The sequence below is a fragment of the Blastomyces gilchristii genome, assembly GCF_000003855.2.
Source record: "Blastomyces gilchristii SLH14081 genomic scaffold supercont1.3, whole genome shotgun sequence".
Lineage (NCBI taxonomy): Eukaryota > Fungi > Ascomycota > Eurotiomycetes > Onygenales > Ajellomycetaceae > Blastomyces > Blastomyces gilchristii.
The window spans coordinates 5,477,451-5,488,552 of NW_003101680.1; the positions used below are offsets into that span (position 1 = coordinate 5,477,451).

General features: G+C 31.2%; 1 protein-coding gene across 1 annotated transcript; it reads left to right on the forward strand.

The window, feature by feature from the left end:
• Nucleotides 1–9,835: 9,835 nt before the first annotated feature.
• On the forward strand, nucleotides 9,836–10,734 carry BDBG_16608 (uncharacterized protein; the record flags this gene model as incomplete). Its single annotated transcript, XM_031724529.1, has 2 exons — nucleotides 9,836–10,105; nucleotides 10,261–10,734. The coding sequence occupies exons 1-2, from the start codon at nucleotides 10,070–10,072 to the stop codon at nucleotides 10,732–10,734; spliced, it is 510 nt and encodes a 169-aa protein (XP_031577166.1). The 5' UTR covers nucleotides 9,836–10,069.
• Nucleotides 10,735–11,102: the final 368 nt, after the last annotated feature.

An 11,102-nucleotide genomic window follows, 5' to 3' on the forward strand; every position in this document is an offset into this window, starting at 1 on the left:
ATAATCATCTTCTTCTTTTATTTCTCTGAGTGAAGAGCAGTCTTCTTTCAATCTGGTTTACTGCTTTCATTCTCTTTCTCACATCTCATCTGTTCACATCTCATACATGACATTTATCTGGGCATGAAGTTTTCCTCTGATAAGTGAAGCAGCATCAATTGAATACTCTTTCACTCATCACTCTTCATACACTATCTTTTGAGATGTTCTAGAACCACAGACATAATAACTATGAATTACTTCATAGATGGAATTATCATGCTCTGGAGAAGTCTGTGCTTCTCACCAGTTTTTGGACATACTATCAGATGTGATTCAAAGATTGCTTGAGTCAGTGTATGATTACAGATGTATGCTGGCTTCTTATATATTGTATGCTAAATTAATTAGTGGCCGCTATGGCCTCTTTACACTCGTAAGCAAGTTCGGAAGCGGCCGCGTTATTATCCGACGGTCGTACGTTCTTCCGAACCACAACAGATTGAGACTATTCTATTATAATCAGAGTTAACTAGTATTCATAAGATTCAGATCTTTCTGAGCTTTGTGAATTTCTATAAACAGTTTATCTTTATATTTATGAGAATCTTCTTAACTCTTATAAACATGCTGAAGAGTGAAAATAAGAAGAAGTCATTCTATGAATAGAGAATGAAAAGATTGTTAAGAAGAAAGAACTGTAAGAACTTTTCTATTTTAGAAGCTTATAAGATCTTTATAAGATTGAAACAGATATTTACAGACACAGTGATACTATTTCACTTTGATTTCTTACTCTTAATCAGATTAAAGACAGATATCTTCTTCTTTACAATTTCAGAAATAGTCTTATAACTACAGTTAAATAAGAACTGAGTTTCAGTGATCTTTTTCTTATAGAAGATATAACTTATGAAGATTAACTATAACATTTATAATTAAGAGCTTTTTATAATAGTGAAATTCTTTCATCACTGACATTACTACTTTGAGAGTCTTATAACAGTGATTACTGTTAGAACTGATTATAATAGCTTATAACAGTTTACTTTAATCAAGAAACTCTCACAGTAGCAGATCTGCTTAGACTGGCCGCTGAGATCATAAATTTCATATTTGATTTCATTTGATCTGATCGCATACATTTCTTGATGTGAATCCCGCTGAGACTAGTCATCAAAAAAACATGCAAAGTGACTATATATCAGATCTTAAAATGAAACCATGACTTGAAAAAAATAAGAAAGTGATTTCATTTGATCTCATTTAGTCTCATTCTTGGCATAAAGTTACTATTTTTAAACATTTTAAGGTTTTTTTAGACTATTTTTAATTTTTTAAAAAGTAATGCTTTTTGATAACACTCAAATGAGATTTAAAGTCACTTAAAGCAATAAAAATAATTTAAATTGAGAAGTGAAAATCATGATTCTATTTGAAAAATGTGACAAGAGTAGACAGTAAGTCTCACTGAGACAGTATGAGACTACTATCTAATGTTAAAACTGTGTAATGAGATTAGTCAAATTGATAATAAGACTATCAAAAAATCTGATTCTGATCTCAGACACGGTCACATGATCAGTCTAGATCTGCTGAGCTCAGAGACTGAGTGAATTCTGATTCAAGATAGAGTATATTAAGAGAACTAAGAACTCAGTGAACAGACTCTCTTATAGATCAGACTATATTAAGAAGATCAGAATGACAGACATAGAGAAGTTAGAGAAGACAGAAAAGCTTTATAGAATACTTAAACTGAGTGTTATAAAGAGATTAACTGAAGAGTCTCTTAATTCTCTATAAGAGAAGAGAGAGAAGAGAGAAAAGAAGCCTGTATAACTACTCTCTATAATACTGAGAGTCAATACTCTGAGAATCTCTGTGAGAATTCTTGAAGAGAGTATCTATAATCTGAAGAATTTGTATGCTTTAAGAAGTGCTATAAAAGATTTAATATAAGAAGAAACAGAGTATAAGTCTTTATAAGATCTTCTATTCAGATTGTCTGAACTGCAACTGAAGAATGAATATGCTCAGTATATTCAGAAACTGCTTACAGCAGAGATCAACTCTGCAGAAATCAATTCATTATTTCTCGACCAAAAAAAAAGCCGCTCTACCACGAACTCGCTCGATTTTTCGAATAAGAACCCGCCGATAGATCCATCGAAAAGCCCTCGATCATACGAGCATTTTGACCCCATCGCCGACCGCATACCCCGTGTGGTGGTGGAGTTATCCAGCCAAATGTGAACCAGACGTCGTTCGAAACTCCTGTGTGAGATTATCCCCCATTCTCCCCTATCACACCACAACCCCAGGCCAAATTGCCATACAAATTGTAAGATGAAGAGACCTAGCCATATGCACTAATCATCTTGATTTTGGAAGATTCTCAATCTGTAATTGTGAAGATATCTGAGAAGCAATCTCCGCGAAAACCCTGTCCATCTTTGATGTTTCAAAACATTAACACCAAGTCTCACCCTTGTACCGCCCTTCCCAATCTGGCTCATCATCAGCAGAAAAATACAAAAAGATATCTCAGTGATAATATCAAGTATATAATCAACAGACACTTCTGAAGTGCAATCTTCATGATCTGTTGTCAATGTATCTAGACTTCAATGTCAAGTCTCACCCTTGTACTACCTCTCTTAATCTGGCTTATCTCTGACAGAATAATACAAAAAGGTACCTCAGTAACAGTATTCAATATATAATCAGTGAACAATGAGGCAACAGTATATTAATAACTATAAAATCAGTATACTTTAAGATCTGACTGAGCCTTTGATCTCTGCACAGTGAGATATATTAAATCTAGTTTTAATATCTTAATATTCAATAGATTCTATAAGAGATTGAGAACAGTAATACTAGATTTCTATTGAATTTGAGAATTAATTCTATATTAATATAATCATTGATAAAGTCTTCTATTTTAAGATATAAATAATCAGTTCCTCTACATCTCACTGATAATATTTATATTATTATATAGAAATAGAGTTATATTCTCTATAATATCAAGACTCTGAAGAGAGAAAGTCTTGATAGAGAGTATACAGTAGTGTTATTATTATTATTATTCTTCAATTATAGATATATGCAGTTAGAGACTATGACATCTACCTGAGAACCTTTAGTTCTCAGGGTTTTTCCTATATCTATAGAGTCAACTATTATACACTTATCAATTTCAGATATGCAAAATCAGAAAATTCCAGCCCAGAATATAAAAACTGTTTACAAATTGCAGTATTTCAATACCTATTAATACTTTGAAACCATTTGAAAACATCATGACAAAGGAAAAGAGAACATAGTCCTAAAGATAGACACATTAAATAGATAGATAGAAAAGAACAGAAAGAAACAAGTACAGTAAAGAAAGACTATAACAAAATAAAATTATGAAAAGATAGTATATAGCTGTTTTAACAGACTATATCTAATCAATTTCCATCTCTTCATATTCAGATACTTCTGAGTTGAGCCATTTTCTTGTAGCTGCTTGAGTTTCTGATAGAAAGTCTATTAAGTATTTAAGTTCTGTCTCAGTTGAGAATAAGAACCTCATATTTAATTGATTTAAATCATACTTCTTCTTTAATCTGACTCTGAGACTATTGTATAATGCACAATGCATTACAATATGCTCAGGATTCTCATTTGTATTACAGAATGAGCACTCTGTTGAATCAAATCTATCATCAAATCTTTGTATATAGGATTTGAAATAACCATGTCCTAGTTTTAGCTGAATTATGGATGAGAATATTTTCTTTTTGCATTTAATTGAACAAGATTTCCACTTTGGTTTTGTCTCAAATCTTGAATAATGTATGCTCTTCTTTTGTTTCTGCCAGCTTTCATTCCACTTGTTTAAACAAGATTCTTTTATCTTTCTCTTTATGAAAGACCAGGACACTGTTTTTTGAATAGATCTGCTTAATTCTGAACCCTTTTTTGCAGCTGAATCAGCCAATTCATTGCCATGAATATTCATATGAGCAGGAACTCAATGCAGGTAAATTATCAGTTTAGATATTCTTCTCTTTTGAATTTTCAAAACAGAGTTTAAAATCAGGTCAAGATTCATTTGATCATTATGAATCTGACTATTTCTAAGTCTTTTTAAAGCAGCTTGACTATCAGAGAATATTCATGTCTCTTTCAAACTATTTCCTCTTTTATGAGATTTTATTTCAATGAGTTTGAAAGCTTTCACTATTGCAAATAGTTCAGCATCAAAGACTTCAGATTCACAGCCTAAATTTCAGAAATCTGAGATAAAATTGATATTATCTTCAGTATAAGCAATGCCTGCATCTAATCTATTCAAATTCTCATTTTTTGAGTCATCTGAGTAAATCAGAATAGAGTCTTTTATATTGATTATAGAGATCTTCTTCAAATGCTGTTCATATTCTCTCTCTTTAGATAGTTCACTTATTTGTAAGTCTATGAGAGATTTCAGCTTTTCTCTCCAGAGAGATATCTTCTCATGATCAATTTTCTCAACATTTAATGAAGAAAATTGATTCTTAATAAGTGAACATAGTCTATACAGTTGAGAGGGCATTTTCTTTAAAGCATTATTCTCATTTCAATCAAGAAATCTATTCCAATCCAGTTCATTTCCTGAGTTAATTGATGAAAATGAAGAAGAGACTCTTTCTCTGATTATATGATTTAAGCTCATCTTTATAACTCTCAGAGCATAGTTCATACAGGTCTTTTCAAATTGAATAGCAGAAGATGGAATTGAGGCTTCAATTTTCATTGCTTTAATAGGAGATGATTTGAATGCTTTCAGAATTCTTCTCAAAGCTCTGTTTTGTAGACTTTGAAACAGTTCAGTGAAGTTATCTTGATTATTTCATCAAACTTGAACTCTATAATCAGCTACTGAGATAATACAGGCTATGTACAACTGTCTCATAGCCTGAAAAGATAAACCTCTCTCAGTATTTGATAGTCTGATTATACTATTCAGTAGTCTCTCTGCCTTGATGATTCTTTGTTGAATATGATATTTAAAATTCAACTTGGAGTTTAATCATACTTCTAGCCATTTGACATTCAAACTGGGTTTAATCTCTTTATTCAGAAGAGTTAGACTTAGTTCTTTCTCATTAAATCTGGAAAAAAAGTGAATTAACTCAGTTTTATTCATATTAAATTGAATTAGATTGATATCTGCTCTAACAAAGATTTCCTTTGCTGCTTTCTCAATCACTTCTAAATTCTCTTTGATTGTCTTTGAACTGTAGAGAAGATCAATATCATCTACATAACTTGAAGATCTCACTATTTTCATCTCTCTATTCTTGAATAAATATGCAGTGTATATTGCAAATAAAACAGATGAGATTGAAGATTCTTGTGATACTTCTATTTTTATCTCAGTTTTATCTTGTTTTCTTCCATCAAAGAATAGTTGTATAATTCTTTTAGACATAAAACAATCAACTCATTTTATTAGAGAAAGTGACAGTTTTAACATCTTCAAAGTTTGAATCATCTTAGACTTTGAAACATGATCAAATGCATCTTTTATGTCAATAAAAACTGCAGTTGAGACCAGGTCTTCATGCTTTGCTACTTGAACATCATGAAGAACTGAGAGAACAGTGTTAATTGCAGAACATTGTTTTCTATCTCTCATTTGTTCATTAAATAGAAGAGAATCACTAATAGCACTTATAAAAGATAATCTAGTAGCCATTATCTTTTCTAGAACTTTTCTTAAACAGTTCAACAGAGATATTACTCTATATGACTTAGAAACTGAAGCTTTTCTATTAGGTTTTGCAAGGATTACTTCAGTAGCTTCTCTCCAGCATTCAGAATGATAATCATTTCTTAAGAGATTGAAAAAGAGCTCAAAATATTCATTCTTCAAGTAGGAATATGTGTTTTGAATAATTAAATGATTAATTAAATCAGGCCCTGCAGTAGTTTTAATTGAACTTGAGAATATTACTGACTCTAGTTCATCACCTGTAAGCTCAAGCCATTCCCAGTTATTTTCATCAATATATTCATGAAATGACATATTCTTCTCTTCTAAATATGATGAGTTTTGAAAGAGAATTCTTATAAAAGCTTGACATTTTTCCTCAAAAGAGTTTGCTGTATACAATTCATTCTGAAATTCATATTCTAAGGTTGGAAGCTTTGCTACACTTCTTGTTTTAGTATAGTTGAAGGCTTTAAAAACTTCTTTTTCTTATGCTTCTTCAAGAAATTTGTTCCAGCAATCTGTTTTGACTTTTTTAATATCTGAAAAATATTCATTTTGAATAGCTTTGAACTCTTCATCAGATATTAAGTTATTCTTTCACTCTCTCTTAGCAGTGGCTAGTTGCTTTCTTTTAGAAGTGATATTCTCATTTCATCAAGATTTGAAATACTCAGAAGACTTTTTCTTTGAAATATTTTCTTCAATACTTGTTAGAAGAATAGATGTAATCAGCTTTACTCTATTCTCAAGCATTTCATTTGAGATATCTTGACTTTGATTTCAATAAAGCTGACTCTGTCTTTCAGATTTCAGCTGTTTTACTCTTTCTTCAACTGCTTTTCAATCAGCTTTTTCAAAGTTATACTGATTAGAGAGAAGAGGATTTTCACTTCTTTGTTTTTTACTCAGTTCAATATCAAATTGAATGATCTCATGATCTGATTCTGAGGTTTCATTTGAATCAATAAACCAGTTTATAAGTCTTTTTTCAATTAGATTTTGTGATATAAAAGTTAGATCTATAATAGATTTCTGTTTCATGCCTTTTCTAAAGAATGTTTGTTGATCAGACTTGTTAACTAAATCTATTGAATGCTTAAAAGTTCATTCAATCAGTTTATCTGCTCTTACTGCTCTTATGCACTCTGAGTTTCATCAGAGATAATGTGCATTGAAGTCTTCTGTAATTATAGAGTTTTTTAAGAGAGTTATATTCAAAAATCCTCTATCAATTGTCCAGGTATTGTTGTTTTCTTTCAATGACTTTTCATTATAGATATTTATAAGTTGAATAGTATCAAACTCATTCTCTTTATCTATAATATCACCCACTAGAATATCAGAGTCAGATATGATATCAAATCTCAAATTAAATTGATATCTTGATCTTTTTCTCTCATAGATCACTACTCTTGATTTTATCTCAGATTTTTCAGAGAGAAAGTAGTAATAGCTTAAATGAGAAATGATGTACTTTTACTCAGTATCAAAGTTTGATTCTTGAAGAAGTACAAAGTCAACTTTTTATTCAAATACAATCTGAAGACAAGAATAAATGCAATTTGAGTTTCTATTCACATTATTTTGAATAAATGTGATTTTTGAAGAGTTTTTAAAACTTTTTTTGTTGTTTTTGTTGTATATTCATAATAAGAGAGAGTAGAGATAGAGTAGAATCTAATTTCTATCATCAGATAGTAGATTATAACTATTTTGAAAAGTAGAAATCTCAACTGCTTGCATTATATCTAGTTTATCATCAGAGTCATTTCTCAATTCTCTAATCTTAACAGAAGTTTGAGGATTCAAATTCTGTTTGCACTTAGCTGGAGAGTTGAAGTTTGAAGATCTAGATAGTTGAGAATTTCTTCTTTTTAAGCTTGCAGTTGTAGATTTACTAGCTTGACTTTTCTCTTCAGTTTTAGATTCACTTTGAGCTTCATCTTTTCTCCAGTTCTTCTGAGTTCTTGAAGTAAATACACATTCTTTTGAGCTAGATGCATGTTTTTCTTTGCAATTGAAGCACTTAAGCAGAGTATGTTGACATATTTCACCTCTTTTTAAGCATGTTTCATAATTATGCTCACTAGTTTTGTGATCTCTAGCACAGAATGCACATTTTGAGTCTCTGAAATAAGAGATTACAAAGTGTTCATATCTTTGACAGTTTGAACACTGTGTTTGAGCTTTGAGATTCATTTTTGAGTCTTTGTATTCATGAACTCTCATTTTCAAATCTGCTACTCTTACTTCAGAGATTCTTGATTGTTCAAGTGTCTTTGTATATACTAGAACAGAGACATTTCTTCTACTCTGTCTGAACTCAATTCAATTAAGTCACACAGGCTCTTTTCTCAGTTGAATAGAATTGTATTCTTTCAATTCATTTTTGAGAAGTAGTATTCCTTCCTCACAGTCAAAGATTTCAACTGAAATATCATGAAGAATGAATTTATCTCACTTTTCATCTCTCTCAGATAGAATTGTTGTATTTAACAGAGATTCTACTGCTGACTTTCAGAGATTCTCATTCTGAATAAGAAATTCTGCACTGAATTCAGGCATTGTGATCAGAATGATGGAGTTTTCAAAGAAGAATGACTCAATTGAAGCTATAACTGGTTTTTGAACTTTAATATCAGTCATTAACTGAGAAAAGAACTGCTGATTGATTTCATTTCTAATTCTGAAAATGAGGTTTGAGTTTAGCTTATTTCTCTGCAATATGTCCTGATTTGAGACTTTGAGAATAAGTCTTCTATTTCTGAAGATTTGAAGATTTTTCTCTTTTTGCATTTTTTTCTTCACTCTTCTATCAATAGAAGTATGAGCAGTATTCTTCTCAGTTTTCTCAGAATTTTGAGCAGGTTTTGAGATAGCAGATTTAGAGATAGTAGGTTTGAAGACAGCAGATTCTGCTGCTTGAGTATATATTTTCTTCTAATTTAAAGAAGAAGAAGAAGATGAAGTAGAAAAGAAGGAAGAGCAAACTGAAGAGTCAGTGATTGTATTAGGAATTTTCAAAGTTTTTTGAACTGTGTTTGAAATTCCAAGTTTGAACTTGATCACTTTCTGTAGTTATCTAGTCTGAGCATGAAGAATTAACAGAACTTCTTCATTTATCTCACTCAGACACTGCTTTTCAAGAATTTTACTTGCTTTTTCAAGTTTCTATATTTCAAGAACTTGTCATTTCTCTATTTCTTCTTTCTTTCTTCTCTTCAGAATTTCAATCTCAGAAATAGCATCTGAGAAAGCATCCTTTTCCACATCAACTGAGTGTACTTTCAAACTCATTGTTCTTACTCAATGAAAAGTTGGTCAGACTAATTCAATTGAGATATTTAAACTCTTTTGAATTGAAAAGTTAGTCAGACTGTTTCAATTAAGAGGTTTCTAAGTCTGTTTTCAATTGAAAAGTTGATCAGACTATTTCAAAAGAAGAATAACAGACTTTTGTGTATAAAACACCTGATTTTTTTTCACACTAGTTCAGTAACTAGGTTAGATTTTTAAAGAGAATCTAATAAACTAAAATTGATTTTTAAGATAAATCAATAAAACCTTTACAATCTCTTTCTTAGGATACAGTGAGAAAAAGTATGATATCAATTAATAATAAATCAGATAATATGACAGTTTTTGAGAGAAAAACTGATAAAAAATAAATCAATTTTTTGCAGAGAAATTGATTAACACTATTCAATTTTATTCTAAATTATTCAATTCTTCTCACACAATAAGTGTGCAACTTAAATCAGTTAATAAAGAGTGTAAAAAAGAATTAAGTATTAATGAAAGCTCTTCAGTCACTGAAAAAGTAATTCTTACTTAAAAGAATATGAAATTATGATAAAAAATAACTCTGTTTTTAATTCTTTGTAAGAATATTGTATAAAACTCAGAGAAAAACACCTTACTTTTTCAAGAGAAGTAAAAAACTATTTCTAAGATCTTTTTTTTTTGCATTAACTGCTGCAGAAGAATGAGATAGAAACTGCTAAGATATGCACTACTGTATACTCTCTATCAAGACTTTCCCTCTTCAGAGTCTTGATATTATAGAGAATATAAGTCTGTTTCTATATGATAATGTAAATATTATCAGCAGGATGTAGAGGAACTGGTTATTTATATCTCAAAATAGAAGACTTTGTCAATGATTATATCAATATAGAGTTAATTCTTAAATTCAATAGAAATCTAGTGTTGCTGTTCTCAATCTCTTACAGAATCTATTGAATATTGAGATATTAAAACTAGATTTAATATATCTCACTGTGCAGGGATCAAAGGCTCAGTCAGACCTTGGGGTATACTGATTTTATAGTTGTCATGTCTGCCGATTATGTATCGAGTACAGTTGCTGAGGTATCTTTTTGTACTTTTCTGTCGGGGATGGGCCAGATTGAGACGGGTGGTACGAGGGTGAGACTTGGCGTTGATGTCTAGATACACTGAAGACAGACCGTGGAGGTTGCACTTCAGAAGTGGCTGTTGGTTATGTGCTTGATATTATCGCCGAGGTATCTTTTTGTATTTTTCTGCTGGGGATGGGCCAGATTAGGAAGGGCGGTACAAGGGTGGGACTTGGTGTTGGTGTTTTGGAACATCAAAGATGGACAGGGTTTTCGCGGAGATTGCTCCTCAGATATCTCCACAACTACAGACCGGGGATCTTCCAAAATCGAGAAGATTGGTGCATATGGCTAGGTCTCTTCACCTTACAATTTGTATGGCAATTTGGCCCGGGGTTGTGGTGTGGTAGGGGAGAATGGGGGATAATCCCACACAGGAGTTTCGAACGACGTCTGGTTCACGTTTGGCTGGATAACTCCACCACCACACGGGGTATGCGGTCGGCGATGGGGTCAAAATGCTCGTATGATCGAGGGCTTTTCGATGGATCTATCGGCGGGTTCTTATTCGAAAAATCGAGCGAGTTCGTGGTGGAGCGGTTCGAAAATTTCACTCTTCTTCTATTTGTATATATACAGTAGTGTATATCTTAGCAGTTTCTATCTCATTCTTCTACAGCAGTTAATGCAAAAAAAAAAAAAAAGATCTTAGAAATAGTTTTTTACTTCTCTTGAAAAAGTGAGATGTTTTTCTCTGAATTTTATATAATGTTCTTATAAAGAATTAAAAACAGAGCTGTTTTCTATCATAATTTCATATTCTTTTAAGTAAGAATTACTTTTTCAGTGACTGAAGAGCTTTCATTAATACTTAATTTTTTTTTACACTCTTTATTAACTGATTTGAGTTGTATACTTGTTATGTGAGAAGAATTGAATGATTTAGAATAAAATTGAATAGTTTTAATTAATTTCTCTGTAAAAAATTGATTTATTTTTTATCAGTTTTT